This window comes from Notechis scutatus, chromosome 2 (genome assembly GCF_049901735.1).
Source record: "Notechis scutatus isolate UNSWTSFEM ecotype Mainland chromosome 2, rNotScu1.2, whole genome shotgun sequence".
Classification (NCBI taxonomy): Eukaryota; Metazoa; Chordata; class Lepidosauria; order Squamata; family Elapidae; genus Notechis; species Notechis scutatus.
In genome coordinates, this window is record NC_142010.1 from 222747875 (window position 1) to 222768059 (window position 20185).

Sequence of the window (20185 nt, forward strand, 5' to 3'; positions counted from 1 at the left end):
CATGTTGAAACACTGATTTTGATCAGGAGTTTTAAGATAAATCTTTATTACTTGTTGGAATTAATACATTTAGGTTTATGCTATTTATCTGTGTACCTGCAAAACATTTAAGTACTGAATTTTATTAAGGCTGAGTTTCAGAAGAACTGGTCTGGATTTTGTGTTAGGAGCAGATCTTCTATTCATTAAAGCAGCCCAACTTTTACAGGCTTCTACATGTTTGGAAAAAACAGGATTGTGGCTTTAAGAAGTTTAAGGAAGGATTCTGTCAAAAGGACAGAATACAACTTTTTTTTAAAAAAATAGCTGTGTCTCCTTAGGCAAGCCTGTCATTTCTTTTACCAAAGATACTGTCAATTTCTTTATCTTACTCTTTAAAACAAATCATGCATCACAGAGATATTTCAAATGAGGTCAATATCCTGAAACGCGTTTCAGAGTAGACACTGCACCATTATCCATAGAACATTTAGCTGAAAAATATCAATTTGTAATACAGACAAATAATGAAGACAACAGTGGAATGATCTGAATATGACAAAGGTCAAGCAAGATAAATGATCATTGCAAGTATTTGTAAAAACTTCAACAGATGAAGCATATATTCATCTTAGTAGAAGTAATAATTAATAGACAACCATCTTGAAAGGGAAACAGCAAGTCAGGGTAGTTAAGATAACATTCTGTGAATGATGCAGAAGAATAAAGTTTGCTGAAGAAAACATTCTAATTATAATATAATAAAGATATTCTTAAGCAGACTTGACTTCGGGGGAACTGCTTCCATGCAATTTTCTTGGTAATGTTACAAAAAAGATTTGCCATTGCTTTCTTCTAGGGTTGTTTTATATTTATTTATTTATTTGTAATTTAGCAATCTACCCTACAGCCTGGAATCTTAGTGGTCACCCACCAAGTACTTAGGGCCTTATAAAATGTCTTTTAAATCTCCCAGAACTCTATGATTTCCTCTATTAAAGCAACTCAGGGCACAAACTGAATGCAAGTAGCTTGACACAATGTGAGAATCAAGCTTCTATCCCCCCTGTCTCCATGGACTTACAGATAACTTCAAATTCCATCATTAGTTCAGTGATACCAGCATGCTAAAATTATCACACATCTGGGACAAAACTCAGCCAGACTGCATTCTGCTAGCTAGGAAAATGTAAAGTCAAAGCAGTGACCTGCATGGATGATGATCAATGTCATAAAAACTATGAGAAAAATGACAGGCCTTTCAAAAAATGAAAACGCTGGTTACTTAAAAAATGGTAACTTTAAAAAAAGACAAGCTAGCACTAAAGAACTAAAGAAATATAAATGATGCAAACATGCATTCTGTGAAGCACAGCTCTAAAGATATTGCAAATAACAATGACTTCACAAATGAGAAAACAGAGGAGTGTTTGGACTACTGAATAACAAAGGAAGAATGAGTTTGCAAATAGATTGTTAAAAGTATTTGATATGGATTGAGAAAGACCCATGCTTAAACTTCCTATTTTAGTGTGAATCAAGTACTCTCTCTTTCAGTTCAGACCTCACATGGTGGGGGGGGGGGTTGGAGATAAATAGGAGAGTCTGTTTTGCCTTGAGTTAGTAGTGAAACGGTGGTATATAAAAGCAGAAATGAATACATAACTTTGCATGTTCATTACACAAGATATGGGACCGATGCTGAAAATAGCAGCTCATTTTCAAGTAAAAATATGCGAGGAACTGAGGCTGGTAGTGGTAAAAACCAATTCAGCAATGGTAAAACTTTCCATCTAAAAAAAAGGAAAATGGAAATATGTATGTACGTATGTATGTTATTTAGGTTTCTTCGGGTATTTCCCCACATCTTAATATTTGTACTTTTATTATAGTGATGTTTCGGCAGAATCTCATCTGCTATCCTCAGGCTTGTGTATTGGGTTCTTTTTAATCTTGTGTGTCAGGCTTGGCAGCCATTTTTTGTTTTATAATGAGGATGGCAGATGAGATTCTGCCAAAACGTCGCTATAATAAAAGCACAAATATTAAGACGCGGGAAAATACCCGAAGAAACCTAAATACCATACATATAAATACCCGCGAAAACATAAGTATATGTATATGTATGTATGTATGTATGTATACATACATACATATATATATTAAGTTTTTGCGGGTATTTATATGTATGTGTTGTGTGTGTGTGTGTGTGTGTGTGTATATATATATATATATATATATATATATACACACACACACACACACACACACACACACACACATACATGTATGGTATCAGCTTTGTTCGGATATTTTCCCACGTCATTATAGTTGTGCTTTTAAAGTTGTAGCAGCGTTTGGCAGAATCTCATCTGCCATCATGATGATGGCAGATGAGATTCTGCCGAAACGTTGCTACAACTTTAAAAGCACAACTATAATGACGTGGGAAAATACCCGAACAAAGCTGAATACCATACATGTAAGTAGCCACGAAAACGTAAGAAAACATATATACATATACATATACATATATATACGAGGGCTATCCACAAAATAGATTACGTTTTCGTCTGTAGCAAGAAGGGGCGGAGCTAGCGTGGCCATCTTTGGTCTGTGCGTCCGCCGTTCAGTCTGCATCTAGTCGTGCTAGTGGGAGGTTCGTATCATTGCCCGTTATTTCGCAGCAAACGTTTGAAATGTGTGCTGCAATTGAAAATCCCTCGAGTTGTGAGGTACGATCAGTGATAAGGTTTCTGTTGGAAAAAAACCATAAACTGATTGAAATTTTTCGGCAACTGTGTGAAGTATACGGGGACAACATCATCACTGAAGGTGGAGTGCGCCAATGGTGCATTAAGTTTAAAAATGGCCGAACCACGGCACTCAAGAAGTCCTGAATGCTTTCGCTTGGTGCAAGATCAGGACTGTAGGGCGGATGAGGAAAAATCTCCCACTTGAAAGCATTCAGGACTTCTCGAGTGGCATGGTTCAGCCATTTTTAAACTTAATGCACCACTGGCGCACTCCACCTTCAGTGATGATGTTGTCCCCGTACACTTCACACAGTTGCCACAAAATTTCAATTGGTTTATGGTTTTTTGCCAGCAAAAACCTTATCATTGATCGCACCTCACAACTCGCAGGATTTTCAATTGCAGCACACATTTCAAACTTTTGCTGTGAAATAACGGGCAACGATATGAACCTCCCACTAGCACGACTAGATGCAGACTGATCGGCGGACGCACAGAGCAAAGATGGCCACGCTAGCTCCGCCCCTTCTTGCTACAGATGAAAACGTAATCTATTTTGTGGATAGCCCTCGTATACACACACACACACACACAAACACTACCACTGGCTCTGTGGACGTGGCTTGGTGGGTATGGTAGGGGAAAGATACTGTAAAGTCTCCAGTCAGAGGTCGTATTTGCCAATTCTCCGAACTAGTCAAAATTTCCACTACTGTATATATACAGTATAATGTGTGTATATAATGTATATGACATAATCACAATAAAGCTGGAAGGGATCTTGGAGGTCTTTTAGTCCGACTCCTGCTCAAGCAGGAGATCATATATCATTTCAGACATGTGGCTGTCCAGTTTTTTTCTTAAAAATCTCCAGTGATGAAGCACCCACAACTTCTGAAGGCAAGCTGTTCCACTGGTTAATTGCTCTCACTGTTATAAAGTTTCTCCTTAATTCCAGCTTGTGTCTCTCCTTGATTAGTTTCCATCCATTGTTTTTTGTCTTGCCTTCTGGTGCTTTGGAAAATAAGTCAAATATTGCTATCCTAGTCCTTCTTTTCTCTAGATTGGCCATACCCAATTCCTACAACCATTCTTGATATGTTTTTGTCTCCAAGGAGCCCTTAATTATCTTAATTGCTCTTCTTTGCACTTTTTTTTCGAAATCTCAACATCCTTTTTGTAATATGGTGATAAAACTGGATGCAGTATTCCAGGTGTGGTCTCACTAAGGATTTATTACTAGTACTAAGGTAGTACTGGTCTCACTAAGGATTTATTATTGGTACTAAGGTACTAATACTTCACATGATTTTGATTCTATGCCTCTGTTTATACAACCATGGATCGTATTAGCTTTTTTGGCTACTTCTGCATACTGCTGGCTCATGTTTATATAGTATACATTTATCTATTGTGCATCTAATAGAGAAAGTTTTAAGACCAGTTTTTCTTTCTCAAAAAAAAAAAAAAAATCACCAGATGTCAGCAAATGAAGTTTGAAGGAATAAGCAGTTCTCCACTCAGAATTTATTTTAGTGTAGCAGTATATGGTAGTTATGATAGGCTACTAATTTGGGTGCATGTAAAAAGGAAACAGACAAATTCTTAGTGTTTAAGACTTAGCCCACTTTCCATTAAAATAATTCCCAAAGAGTAATAATAATAAGAGTAATAATAAGAGGTACAATACCTCTCAATATCAGATACTGGGAAATATAAGTAACTGTGTGATTTGTAACTGTGATTTTATGTTGGCATCTATTTAGCCATAAAATGCTGGATGATTTTATACATTGTATGGCTCTTAGGTTTTAAAGTTTCCTAGCTGGAATTGTTCAGTCTTTAGGTAGTTCATTGTAAAGAAAGGCCCTCCAACTCAATGGTGGGATTCAAATTTCTTTACTACCAGTTCTGTGGGCGTGGCTTGGTGGGCGTGGCAGGGGAAGAATACTTTAAAGTCAGAGGTGGTATTTGCTGGTTCTCCGAATTAGTCAAAATTTCTACTACTGGTTCTTCAGAACTGGTCAGAACCTGCTGAATACCATCTCTGCTCCATCTGGAAATAATACATAGAAAAAGCAAGCTGGATGGAATGAAAAGTGCTATGTTCCTGAGAACTATATTTTTTTTCCCAAAGGCTTGGGAGAAAAGGAGCAAATTAGGAATGGTATCAAGAAAAACAATGATTAAAATAATAATGAAGCCTTGTATAGCTTAGAAAGAAACATCAGCTTAAGAAGAAAGAGTTTGGTTGAAGAGATACAGGCCTTTTCTGATAGGTTAAAACCCTCTGCCCTTTCTCTATGTCATATTCAAATTCAGATAGTTGATGCATTTAGGCTCTGTTTTTCCTCTCATAACAAAAATTCTGGTTTGGAATTCCATTTCTCTTCTTAACAAATGGCTGACAAACATAGTTGTGTTCATTTATATAGCGAAAACTCCCCTTCCCACAACAGTTTTCATGAAACTCAAGCATTGAAAAGGAAAATCTGCTTGTGCTGACAATAATTTAAAGTTATTTTTTAAAAAAAACTAGAGGAAAAAATATGAAAGAGCCACAGAGACCAAAAGAAGAGATGATCAGTGCAACACTTTTTCATATTTACCTGGAGCGTAAGCAACTGCAAAAACTTCTCTTCCAAATGATGGATGTCTGATCTCTCTCACAAATTTGCCTGTTTCTGGCTTAAAACACTGAATCCGACCATTCTCTCTGTCTGCTGCACACAGCTGACCAAAGTCAGATGCAAGAGTTAAACTGTGAGGGATGCTGAACTGGCCCGGTTTAGCATGACCTACAGAAGTCTCTGAAACAACAGATATTCATTTTTGAATGTGACAAACTATTAATATGACAAACTATTAATGGTTACATTTGAAGAAAAATGAAGTGAAAAAAAATGTGCATCTCTTCAACTACTGCAACTTTAAGTCTCTGAATAAATATAATTAAGCATCCTTTCCCCTTGTTCTTGGGTCAGTGACTGAAAGGCTGTATGTAAAAGAATTAAAATATTTGTATCTTGAAAACAAATATATAAATGATTAAAATATGATTTAATATTTTTTCACCATACACTGAGTTTTTATTGATAAATCTTACTTTTAGGGTTGCTTAAACTCAGAATGTAGGTGGTATCTCACACTTAAGGTATATGCATATGGAACTTCTTCATAACAATGGAACTTATCCATTTAAATTATCAATAGTACTTAAAGTTCCTTATAAAATAAGAATGTCTTACTATTAGAAATACATTAAAAAATACATAACAATCTACTCTCTGAAAACCTTAAACCAGTATTTATCAGCTTTAGCAACTTTAAGGTGTGTGGACTTCAACTCTTAGAATTGGCTAGGAATCTTAAAAAGTCACCATAGTTGAGAAACACTGCCTTATACTCTCAGATCTCTGATTTCAATCAGACTTAGAGAGAGGGGGGAATAGTAAAATCTGAATGTTATCTTGCATATACATTGTTATAGCCATTCTCCAAGGAGAAAAAAAGAATTAACTTTCTATTCTATACCTTCTCCCCACTGCATGACAAATATTCCATTTGGAGAGAACTGAACAATACGACTATTACAGTAGCCGTCGGACACATAAATATTCCCAGTTGCTGGATCCACAGCTACATCAGTGGGTTGGCAGAAGTGATAGTTGTCGCTTCCAGGTTGCAAAGCCCTCCCTAAAGTCAGCAAAGGAGATTCCGCACCATTTGATGCCAGTTTGAACACCTAACAACGTAAAAGAATAAAGAGCTTCAGTTAAGTGAGACTAATACAAAAATGCTATAGCTTACAGGAAGATCAAACATTTGACCTGGAGAATATATCTTTCTTTAGAGAACAGATGAATAGACATTAATATTCATGAGATCATTACACAAATCCATTGTAAGAGCTGGATTCACAGTTTTGGTTTTTGTTTTGTATAAAAGTCAACCCATACAGTAAAAAAATGACAAATATTTTCCTCAAACCACACTAGACTAAAACAAATATTGTATCCAAAGTGTTAGTTAGAGACAGAAAGACAGTAGATTTGGGTTTTCTTGTTAATATATAAACTATTTCTACATACCTGGTGAAGAGCTACATCTGTCACCCAGTAGTTTCCATTATTATCTATACTCAAGCCATGAGGTAAATAAAACCTGAAAATAAAAGAAAGTAATATGAATGAGGAAGAAAGCATTAAAAACTGGTTTTATTTAGTTGTTTAGTTCAGTTGTTCAATTGTTCCAAGAGGTGGAACTAGTGTTATCTTATTTTGAAAGAAACGTTACAGCTACCAAAATGTGCAGCCCTTTTCTTTTTTCACTTAATTCACCTGTCTTTCACTTAATTCACCTGTACCTGTGACAACTGCAAAAGGTCAGGTCCACACATCAGGGTCCAATTAAGCTGATCAATTAAACCTATTTATTGCTAATTGTGCCTATGCACAGGAATCTTTTCAACTAACAGGTAGCACCTGCTTAGATTTAGGTAAAGGTCAGCAGAATTCAAGTGGGGTTGGATTTGATTTGCTTGTAGCTACATAGAGATTCTGGGCTGATCTCACTTTTAACTCCTCCTCCAAGTTCTGCCACTCTTTCTCCTACAACTTGTTATTTGTTCAGAATGGCATAGGGTCTCCTGCTTCAGCAGGGACTTAGTCTACTCTAGATTATCTCCAAGGTCTCTTCCATTTCTGTTATTCTGTATTCTCTAATTTGCAATTAATTGATTTCATTTAGTGTCAACATGATGCTACAATTACTATGCTTCAGAATTGATAATCAGATAAAGGTCACTAGGAAAGGAAGCATTCCATCTAGGTTACGTTAGAGGCAAGCACAGATACTTTCTTTCCATACTATTGATGTGTGAAAAGAAACAGCCAAAATATAAGGGAATTGTGTAATTCACAAACACGTTACTGAAACTAACCTAGTAAACTCTCAACTGGAATTGATCAGTCATCCTTCCTGCTCCTAAAACCCACAGCTGGTCTAGAAGCATATTGCATTTGACAATATTGAACTGCTGAATTATGTCAAGAACATTAATTTATGGACAAAAAAATATCACTCTGTTTACCTGAAAAGTTTTCTTCCCCTAATTCTGCCAATATATTAGATTAACTGAGAATATGTAAAAGAAGCAGGATTTTTTTCTATTTAAACTAACTGATGGAAGTCATCCTCCCCTTGAATAAACACTGTATTTGAACCTTTTAATTTGGGTTATTAGAGGTACAGGAAACAAATGATTCAAGAAAGTATAATCCTTTGCAGATATTCAGCTTGAAAAAGCATTGATTTAATTATTTTATGAAAATATGCAAAGAGTATGCAAAGAAATCCCAGCCTCAACAGTTTCCCAATACATCTGTATTCCTTTAGGGGTTGACAATCAATGTTCCCTGGATAATATAAGCATGTTCAGCTAAACATGTCTACAGATTTCATTGAAACTGAAAGTCCTGGTAAGATGGGATTATTTATCATGGGGAAATCTTGTAAATGTATTCAGCTTAAAATTCCCTAATGAATCTTAACTGACAGTGGAGAAAACTTTGAAAAGATGGGCATGCAATAACATTCAGGGTAATTTGCAGGAATGATTTCACTAAAATCTATTTTGAACCCCTGATACATGCAGACTGAAAAGTTACCAAGAGCCAGGAGAGTACATTGGATGTAATGAAAGGTCAACCTTGTCACAATCTTTATCCCAAAAATTTTATTCAGATTTGATGCTGTGACAAATCATGTCACTCAAGCACTCATGTGTTTAAAAGATGCATGAAAACAAATACATACCTAGAGGGAATACAGAAGAGAAACAATGCCTACTTTGCTTATTAGAGTGATCCAGGGTAAAGGATCACACCTATTTCATGCCTAAAAAGAACGTGTCAGATATGGGGGAAAAGTGATTTTTGCACCACACTGAAGCAATAAAATACAATATAGGATGACTTTCAATTCCATCCCATAGTACTTAATTGAGTGATAGAAATACATCCACCTCACATAATATTTATAGCCAGGTCAAGTGTAAGCAGACATTTGGCAAGCCTTCTGTGTCCCTATTTTTTTTCTCCAACATAGCTAGAGATAGAAAAATAAGAATTGTTTCCAAAGATTCTAGTCAAATTGAAGAAATTTCAGCACAAAAATAGATTAGTATACACAAAATAAAGCAGAATTAATCAGTTCAAACTGATCAAACATAAAGAATATCTCAAAGTTGTGGTGTTGTTTTTTTTAAAAAGAGCTTACATATTTCTTCCTGTGGAACGAAGAATTGTTGAAGTACTAGCCTCTACTACAAGAATGGTATTTTCTTTAATTGGTCCAAGTCCTTTTTGTTGATAAACATAGCTGCTATTGAACGAACTAAAGTTAAAAGAAAAAGAAATACATGTTAGCATACACCTGCCTTCTCAAACATATACTTGTTGGACCATATTTTAGTTAACGTGAATTAGAATTCTGGCCTGGAATACTAACATTTGGCCGTTCACTACTGTGTCGCCAGTAAAAGGGTATTTTCTGACTGGCTATGTTTAACATAGCATTTATTTTAGAAATATCCAAGTAAATACAGTAAATCTGTGAGCATACTATAGTACGTTGTAATAATTTTAAAGTATGCCTATCAGTTCCAAAGACCAAATACCCCATAAGATCTCAATCGACCTCACAATCCCTCAGGGTTTTAATGTTTTTCTCTATCTACTTCTTTTAAACCATGAACAGTCTTTAAATACTTTAGATTCTATTAAAACTTTTTCCCTAGTTCAGACTCTTCCTTTAATAACTATTTTTCAGACAGAGTTTTTAAAGAGTCCTTGATACTCTGAGTTTGGCTGATTGCTTGCAGACATTTCATTACCCAACTAGATAACACCATTGGTGCCTGATAATAGCTAGAAAGCTAGGAAGATAGCTTTCTAAGGTTGACAGCCAGTGTTTGCTTCTTTCAGGAACTCTCCATGTTTCATCCTGCAAGTCTTTCTGTTAAGAACATATATGTATTCCAGCATTAAAAATCTATACTGTCCCCTTCTCACTGATGTGACTCATAGCTTACATTTTAAAATATGTATATATTTGAACTTTGTATTAAAATATTGTTAGCATAACCCTCACCTTTATGGAAACAGCTGTCTAATAACTTCTTTGAAGGCTTTTTTCATGACTTTTCAAATATTATATAAGATATAACAAAAAGTCATGAAAAAGCCTTTAGAATAGGTTCTTACTAGACACTATATGCATACACAAACATACTTATAGAAAGCAATATTAATCTTAAAACTGTATATTCTTTCTTCCCTCCTCCTCTAGTTTCTACATCCAAGTAATACTTGATTTTAAATGCACTGTAGTCCCAATAAGATAACCTTTCAGTGTTTCAATCTACTTTAAACTAGAATTAAAGTATTTTGAAAATTCTATTAGGATCATTATGAGTTATATACTTGATTTGACACACTGATGCCATTATCTCCAGAGAAATTATTAATTATATGTAACTACATTTCCCTAAAATTGCAAATAGTCTTTTGATATAAGCATTAGGCATTGACTGAAATATAGCATTATGGGCATAGTATTATTCTTTCTCATATATGTATAACTAAAATGCTAGAATGCAACACAAAATACAAACTACTAAAATTGCATGTGAAGTAAGACTGTAAGAATAAGGAAGATATTTCTTACATTCTCCTTACAGAAACAATCAACAACATAGTAATTAAGAAAAATCCACAGGAGTTGAACAATTACAGTTGTTTTACATAAATTAATTGTTGGGCTCCATTAGGGATGTTAGATAAACTGAGCCCGTCAGCACGTTTGCAAGAGCCACTGCAGCCTGCCGCTATATACTTCTGGGATTGTTTAATTGCATCAGATGCAGCATCGGAGGAGCTGGACGTTTGAGGGGATCCTCAGTCATCAGTGACGTGAGGGGGAATCCAGGAAAACCCCTCCTGGTTTGACAGCTCATGGGCGTTGGAGGCTACTTTGACGATTTCGCTGAACTGAAGAAACTGAAGCCAGCTTGTGTGACTGTTGGCCCAACTGTAGTGATGCAACGAGTGATAGGGGGGATTTTGACTATCTAGTTTACTCGCAATGAGATAGGATTCATAAGCGAAGAAAAGGTTACAAAGAAGGAAACACTGGCCACATTAGGTGTAACTGGATGGTGGGAATAGGGGGTGATTAAAGGGATAATTAGGGGCCTGTACAGGAGGTAGAAGCATTTAGGTGGGTGTGTATATACCTTTAAATAGCACTGGAAGCTAACCTAGACCAGATTGTATGCCATTCTTGCCGGATGGAAAGTTCGTTGTTTGACATTAAACACATTGAAACCTGCTTTCTGTTGTATGGTGGTTTGTGTGCAAATCTGCGAGTTTTCAAAGACTGGCTGAGATTAATTGACTTTTAAGTATATTTTTTATTATTATATTAATTAGGTCACCATTCTTATTTATAGAAACCCTTCTAAAGAAATGCTTAAAAGTAACATTAATAAATCCACAGCACAAATTCCACATAAATTCAAGAGCACCAGATTGACTTAGTTCATCTATGAAGTTCTGTGACTGAATAATTTCAGTTTTATTTTTTAACAATGAATATTTTCTGGAAAGGCACAAAAGGAATCTGGGAGAGAAGAGTAAAGCAGTGTAAACTATTAACATATTGAGAGATAAAAGAAACAGAATTTAATCTTTATTAATTTAAATAGCATCGTATTCTATTCCAAGTTAGTCTAAGTTCAGATTTAAAAACAGCATATTAAATATATTTTATTTGTACACAAAAAGTCTTATCATGGGGAAAATCCACTTTTTTTGAGACATACTATTAATACACTATCAAGATAGATGACAAGGTTAGAAACAGAATTTCCAGACTTGAGGCATGTTCCAAAAACATTTGTTTATCTGTTATTTGGCAGGATTCTCTTGAAGTTGCTATCTCATCAGAATAAAGGAAAATGATCAAGCAAAAGAGCATGCACCCCCAAAGGCAGCAATTTAAAGAACAGATTGCTTTGTAAATTTGACAGTGGCTTAACTTGTTTGGGGCAGAACACTGCTATAGACACACAGCACCAGATCCTGATCATAGAACTCTAAGGGTAATACTAATATTTTCAAGCAGCTGCTATATTTACTTGCAGGGATGCTCAGCTTTTATGTTCATGTATTATTAATATATTGCTGCCATTTTGTACTCTGCCTGAAGCACTGATAATCTGTTTGCATCTTTCTTGTTGTATGATGGGAAAGCAATCAACCACAAAGAATGAACTGAATTCCTAAGGCTAATAATTGAGTACCTTTATGACTGATACAGAACAATTAATAACTCTGCATTAATTTTCTGATTATGTGCATATTTTTAGTCAAGGCTGTTAATGAAGGCCAATTCTCAAGGGGGAAAGGAAACTATTCCATATGATAATAAACATTCTTTCTTCAATGTTATTGCCTTCCTCTTATTAGTAATATGCTCCTATTAAAAATTTTATTTACAAATCTCTGAGGGATTCTTACTGCAGAAATGTACAAGGCTCTTTTATTTTCACTTACTACTATTTTATGCTATGTTGAAAAGGTAACTATCAGTTATTTATAATGTCAATCTACCTGAAATAAAAATGCCATCCTTGACAAATACTGACATGCTTGTGCCACTGAAAGTCGCATGATCATACTACAAGTAAGGCAAATAAACCAAAATATTTCTTTATTTATTCTGGGCTTTGAGATGTTCAGATTAACACTATCAGTTCAGAAAGGCTGGTTGTTTGGAAGACAGGTCCACTTGGAAAACCCGAGTTACAATAAGGATATTTTAGAATAAGAATAACAGTCAATGAATTATTAGTGTTTAAAACGTAAACCAGGGAGAATCAGAATTAAGTTCTACTCAGTCATGAAGCTCACTTAGTAATTTTGAGCCAGTTACTCTTTCTGAACCAATCACGCAAACTTATTATTTGGGAACAATATTAAGCGGAAGTCTTTGAGTTTTCAGAGGAACATAAATGGAAACAACAATGAAAGTACATAATGAGCATCCATCTATTCTTTTACAACTTATAAATAATTCATTAAAATTATCCATCATGCTTTTTTTACATTTGAGCAGCACTTTGAAACACTGCAAAATCCTGGTTTAGTGCCTGTTACTACATGGTTTTACTACGTGATTATGGTCCCTGGTTTAGTGTCTTTTCTAGATTGTAGCTTTGTTGTCACTATCAACGATGATCATTACTTCCATAGGAATTTGTAACATCTCTCAAATTATAAAAAATAAAAATCCTATTAAGGAAATTAAAGAGAGATGAACATCATACTATTTTTCTGGATGTATTCAAATTAACAGCCACTAAATTATGAAACCTGATTATGAATTTTTTTTTTTGATATTTTAAAGTGATTTCAAATAAAATCACCTGCTTAAGCAGGTGATATAACTTGAACTCACACACAAAGGGCCAGAAAAGAATCAGATTAAAGAGAACACATGAAAGCATCAAAGATACCTATATAGACTTAAGTTTGCTTACTTTGCATCCCACACATGGTCACCTCTGTGAAAGATGACTAAATTGTTATTAGGATCCAGGGCAAGACCAGAAACTTGGCCTAGTTTGAGGGTTATGCCTGGCCAGTCAGCTACTTCTTCTATCTTTAAACCTGAAAACAACAACAACAAGGAATATATTTATTCTATACATTATGATAATGTGTGTGCTACTTACAAAATGTGTACAGGTAGTCCTTGACTTACAATCATGCGTTTAACAATGGATCAAGGTTACAAAGGCCTTGGAAAACATAACTTACAACCCATCCTCAATGCATCCTTACAACTGCTGCACCACTCCCAAAATCACATGATCATAATTCAGGCTCTTGTCAACTGGCTTGCATTTACAACAGTTGCAGTGGCTTCTGATCATGTGATAGTAACTAGATTCCAGCTGGCTTCTGACAAACAAAGTCAATGGATTTGCCTAACAACTGTGTGATTCCCTTAATGATCTTGTGATTCACTAAAAAAAAAAATGGTAAAAATGGACATAAATTGGGCCCAGTGACATGAAGACTTGCTTTATGACCACAGCAACTCATGATGGAAATTCAAGTCTCAACTGTGATGACTATCTGTATTTTTGCATGCAATGTTATAATGCATATAGTATAATAATGACAACATAGTTAACCTCACATTTTAAATGATTTGCTGGACAACCATAAGGACCGTATTCAGGATGGTAGTGACCAAACCTCTGCAAGCCATAATGTTGTTACATAACTGAAATGAATTAACCTGGCCAGTGTTTTTTTATTCTTAAAAAAAAAAAAAAACAGCCTCAACATAGATCCCTCAGCAGTTTCCAAAAGCATGAAAACCATATCTTCTTTCAGAAGCGTAATGTAAAATGAACTCATCTCAACCTTTTTACTATATCATCTATGCTGTAAATGCCAATATTTCAATATTCCAATAAGAGAGCTGTCAGTAGCAATATGCCTGCTTACAACAGAGGGAGACAGCAATTGCTCATTCCATCAATTTGGCAGGAATAGTAGAAGCCACAATTTGATGACTCCCCCTCAGATTCATTTCCAAACAAACTGTCTATAACAACTATAAAAATTATGCTGAATTCTATTCATGTTTCCGTTCTCTTCTTACTCTCACTTTCAAACAAGAGTCCCTTGTTTGAAACCTTGCATACACAGAATGAAAACAATTCCAAATATGTTTATGCAAAAAACAATTTTCAATAGAACACATCCAAATATGCAGTTAGTAGTCATTTGATTGCTCGGTTAATGCCATGTATTTCAGGATTCTAGATTTTTTTTGTTTTAAAATTACTGAACTTTTACTATTCTTAGGAAAACCTGAGCTGCAAAAGTAGAAATACAATTTATTTTCTGCTTACAAACTAAATGAAAAATAAACTTTCAATAAGAATAAAATACCAAACATAATACTTTTATACTAATTTGAAAATGTTCCAAACATTTGAAGGAAATATAGCCAAGTAAACCAGTCCAGAAATACAAAGAAATTCTTTAATTTATTATATAAGTAATTTACTATATTTGTTAACCAATGCAATCAAGTGCAACATAATCATAATGCATGATTATGAACATAATAAATGATTATGTTGCACTTGATTGCATTGGTTAACAAATGTATATATGTATGTAAATATATGCATGAACATACATAAATACACATACATAGAATACACACAATATTCATTCCACAAATGAATCAATGTACTAGATATTGGATGTCTGTTAAGTGCAGACAACTGGTCAGGAATATCTCAAAAGTTACATAAGAACATTTAATAAATTCTAATTTGCAATAATTAAAATTAACTTAAGCGATAGAAACAGTAGACTAGATTTTTTTCATTAGTCATCATGCCATAACAAGGATAGAAGGATGAAAGAAAATATTGTGAGTATTTATATAACATAAGATATAAGAGTTTCAGGTATTGTATGTAATTCCAGATCTTTATTCCTGACAACAGCAAATAAATAAATAAATGATAAATTACATACAATATCAGAAACTCTTTATGTTGATATAAACATTCACAACATTATTTTCCCCAAATAATTACACTTGCTTTTCAACAGGCCATAGATGCCCATCCATTCCCTTCTGATGAAATTGTTTCAGGTAACAAAAAGCAGTGCTGTTTTAAATCAAGAGTATAAAACACATGGCTTCTGAATTATATACACCCAAAATAGGAAGCAGGCTATGGCTTCAGGAATTGTAAATAACAGAATTGGAGCGGACCTTGGAGGTCTTCTAGTTTAACTTCCGGCTCAAGCAGGAGACCCTACATCATGGAGCCATCACAATTTTTATAGGTAAGCTGCTCCACTGGTTTATTGTTCTCAATGTCAGAAATTTTTTTTGTAGTTCTAGGTTGCTTCCAGTGGTGGGATTCAAATTTTTTTTATTAACAGTTCTGTGGGTGTGGCTTGTTGGGTGTGGCAGGGGAAAGATACTGTATCATCTCCAGTCAGAGGTGGTATTTGCCAGTTCTCCAAACTACTCAAAATTTCCACTATTTGTTCTCTAGAACTGGCCAGAATCTGCTGAATACCACCTCTGGTTGCTTCTCTCTTTGATTGGTTTCTCTCCTTGAGAAACTAAGTAAATAAATAACTAAGCAAATAAAGCAGAAATTTTTTGCTCTTTTTATTTTTGGGGTTAACTGCAGCTCTTAGTCTTCTATTGGGAAATGGAAGAAAAATCAATACAACTTTTCTAATCAGGAAAAAGAGTTGCTGTTTCATACATTTCCTTTTTCTGATTTATGCTATTCAGCATCTTGACTTATTTCCATAGATAAGCTGGCACCAGCAACTTATGCACTAGCTCTGGGCTTCTGGGGAAAACAATATTATAAACAGAACAATAATGCTTACACTTTTGGAAAGGTAACATATAAATAGAATGCAGAAAGTGCAATCACATATTTCATGTAAACGTGAAATAAACATCTATAAGGAAAAAAATGACATTTGTCAGATTTAGCTAGCTTTCTCACTTTTTAACCTTTTTTCTTTTTGCAACCATTCTTCCCCTTTTTTGTTGTTTTGTATTTTATTTTGTCTTAAATTTAATAAAATTGTTTTAAAAACAAGCTTTATCTTGCTTTCATTAATTTTTTTTCCAGTTTGGTTTTCCATTGATATCTCAAAATAGGAAACAATACAGTATTTCTCAATTTATAAAGAAATTATCTACAGATGATTAAATAATGAAATAAAATAGTGATAAGACTTATATAGTTTAGAAGTCTAGGAAAAAACCATGCTAATTCTCTAGGAAAGAGAAATACAATATGAACATCATTTTAATAATTTGTGATGATAATACTGAACAGAATGCATTTTTCATTTAAACATGAAGTGTCAAATGATACATTTTTAAAACCCAAACACCTCAGTTCACATTTCCTCCTCACATTGCACAGAATAGAGCACAGTACTGGATTGTGAAATATAAAAAATACTCCAAACCACCTACCTCCTGTCTGTTCTTTTTCCCAGTTCCCTACACTGGGTTTATTTTGCTGAAAAGCAACATGCCTGTTTTCCGGTGGTCTCAGAGTTGATTCTAATCTGTGAAACTTATGGATTCTGTCTCTGACAAGAATGGTATTAGCCCTTTTGTCATTCTTGGAAAATGCTCTGGCATCAGGCCAGCCAAGATCCTTCTTCTGGACTACATTAGCAATCTCAGCTACAAAATCTGATTCAGCATTTTCTGCAGGGTTATACTTGTGTAGGTGAACCACATCTTCCCTTTCTCCTAGCAGCCTGGAAATGAGGGAATAGAAATCACCTGTGTAGAAAAAGAGAAAGAAAAGGGAGAAGGGAGAAAGAATGGCAGGCAAGTCAGGCAGGGTGAAAGATGCTGTAGTAAAGCTGACAAATAACAGATGGAGAAGCAGCAGGAAATGTTTTCTGTAAGTTCAGCAAGTTATTTTTCAAAGCTTACTTGGATTACAATTGTTATAACTTTATGAATTCTTGACATGAACCAGAGATAGATACAATATTTACATTGTCAAAATAAGGTCATGTCAGAATCCAGACATGGGAAGACTGTCTGGAAGATTGTCAGGAGAGTGAAACAACCTAGTTAGGTTAAACAAGAGATTTTATAAAAAAATATTTGGTGTACAGCTACACTTACCTTTGAAACTTGTTTAAGCTAAACTGAATTATACCCTGAAATACAATGACCTTTTTTTTTAATTCTCCAAAACTTCAGGGGCAAACAGTTCAAGAAAAGCTATATTTGCTTTCTACTAAATACTGGGGAGAAATCATGTACATGTAACTGATTATATCTTTAGTTTGTGTTTCTCAATTTTGCGGCACTCTGTTTAGAAGATGGCTATTGTTACTATTATTTTACTAATCTGATCTTTCCAACTGATATAAATTCTTTTCTATGTAGTTAAGGGATTATCAGTTAAATTATCAGTGATTACTAACGGTACTAATCTGTAGATGTGGGGTACCTGCAGACTCCCAAATGCATTTTCAGGGTTTTTCCCCCAATGTTTTTGGTGGAAAACAAAAAATAAATAAACCTTGGAATATAAATATGATATAGTATTACTATTTTTGAACTTCGGTGTTGGAGAGAATCCTGAAAATCCCCGGACCTCAAAAAAGCAAACAAAATGGATCATCAAATATATCAATCCAGAGTTCTCATTTGAAGTATAAATGATGAAGGGCAAATTATCCTACTTCAGACACATTATGCGAGGACCTCTCCATCTGAATAAGGCTCTAATGCTAGGGAAAATGCCAGGAAAGAGAAGAGAATGACAAGCAGCAAGGTGGAAAGGTTCAGTTACAGTGGCAATGAATTCACCTGAAAGACCAGAATAAGGATTGAGGATAGATAGTTGAGAAAATTAGAGTTTGGGTTGTTGCTGTTGCTGGGTTGTTGCCCTCCTATGGCCTCCTCCACGTCTCCTGATGTACTGGCCTATCTCCTGGTAGCGCCTCCATGCTCTGGACACTACGCTGACAGACACAGCAAACCTTCTTGCTACAGCTCGCATTGATGTGCCATCCTGGATGAGCTGCACTGCCTGAGCCACTTGTGTGGGTTGTAGACTCCGTCTCATGCTACCACTAGAGTGAAAACACCGCCAGCATTCAAAAGTGACCAAACCATCAGCTAGAAAGCATAGGAACTGAGAAGTGGTCTGTGGTCACCACCTGCAGAACCACTCCTTTATTGGGGATGTCTTGCTAACTGCCTATGCTTTCCACCTGTTGTCTATTCCATTTGCACAACAGCATGTGAAATTGATTGTCAAACAGTGTTGCTACCTAAGTGGACAGTTTGATTTCACAGAAGTGTGATTGACTAGGAGTTACATTATGTTGTTTAAGTGTTCCCTTTATTTTTTTGAGCATGTTTTACATCTGCTTTGAACTTTGAGAAGCGAGGAGGAATACCAACTTCCTTAACTTCACCAATATGCTGGTTCAAAGGCACTTCCATAAGATTTAAAGGATAATTAAGGGAAATATTGAATATTTCTAATAGCCTTTTTAAAAAAAATACATTTATGGAATTATGTCATAACATTTTAAAAAGTTTTGTGCAAAAACAGTAAATGAAAATAATAATGAGCTAAGCTGAAGTGTTTTGTAGAAAATCTATTATTAAGAACCAGCAAAGAGGAAAATTAAGTCTTTTTAGAAGTGACCATAAGGAGAGCTTGTCATGTTTATAAACAGTCTTGTCTCAATGCTTTCTACCAAATTTGCAGATTTACTCTTTTGACAGGGAATATCCCAAGTGAAATCTCCTGTCAAGAAATAATTATCAGTTAATATGGCCAATTTTGATGAAATTAACAAAGCAAATTGGAGCTGAACAAAATGTGTTAAGCCAACCTTGATAACACATTTGATAAAGCACTCTTGGTGTTAAGACTGCTTCCCTTCATTAGCCCTCATGGAGCTCTGATTTAAAGCATTTCTCACATGATATTTGGTATTCTATCACACACACACACACACACACACACACACACACACACACTGCAGTTCTGCTTTCTTGTTTCCTACTCTAAATGGAATCAATCTGTTCTGGAATAATTTGCAATAAACAGTAATCCACATAAAATAAAGAATTAACGGCTCATTCATCATGCCAGTCCTGAAAATTATATTGGGTGAAGTGAAGAATGTAGGAACATGGTCTCTGAAGCAATGCATGATAGGTGTTGTTATTATCTGCCTAGCCTGGGCAAATTATTTGGAGAAAATAGGATAATGGCATAAAACCAGGACTATCAACCTCCCCCCCAAACTCTTCTTGTTTCTTTAAAGCAGATCAAATAGGAAATAAGTCTAACTGGCAAAGGAAGAAAAATTAAAATATCATATTCATCAGAAAATTGCATATCCCACAGAGAAAATAGACTTCCCGAGTCTTAGTGAATGGAATATGGAACTATTTGCAGTATTTTAATTGCAAGCACTTAGTGTCCCCTATTGCTTCCTGTGATGAAGCCAAGAAAGTCGGGAAGCTTTCCTGACAAGTGGGATGACTATTTTTGGGTATAGAGACTCATCTCTGAAATCCTCTTTTAAGTCTTCAGGCAAGTTCTCTGGTGACTTTTAGAAAAATAGAAATGCTTCCTCTCCCAGTTTTTGCTTTTTTTGCCATGTCTTGTACAACTTATAATATCTTACTTGTATGTTGTTATGTTATAAGATACATTTAATTAAATGATGCAATGCATTTAAATAAAATATTAATCTGGCAGCATCATAGAAACCCTATCTGCTTTCCATATCTTTCTGGCATTATTGCAG

At 34.9% G+C, this 20185-nt stretch overlaps 1 protein-coding gene across 11 annotated transcripts in view; it reads right to left on the reverse strand.

Moving 5' to 3' along the window:
- The window catches only part of PAM (peptidylglycine alpha-amidating monooxygenase), a 157392-nt gene that overhangs the window by 15354 nt on the left and 121853 nt on the right, over nucleotides 1-20185 (reverse strand). For 7 of the 11 annotated variants that reach the window (XM_087958114.1, XM_026672868.2, XM_087958119.1 and 4 more), the window contains 5 exons: nucleotides 13339-13468; nucleotides 9015-9131; nucleotides 6827-6899; nucleotides 6270-6480; nucleotides 5345-5545 (listed from right to left, as the gene is read on the reverse strand). In XM_087958114.1, coding sequence (XP_087814240.1) covers nucleotides 5345-5545; nucleotides 6270-6480; nucleotides 6827-6899; nucleotides 9015-9131; nucleotides 13339-13468 — 732 coding nt within the window. Of the gene's footprint in view, nucleotides 1-5344; nucleotides 5546-6269; nucleotides 6481-6826; nucleotides 6900-9014; nucleotides 9132-13338; nucleotides 13469-16853; nucleotides 17172-20185 lie in introns of all 11 variants that reach the window. The other 4 variants (XM_026672860.2, XM_026672839.2, XM_087958113.1 and 1 more) reach the window with 1 other exon arrangement.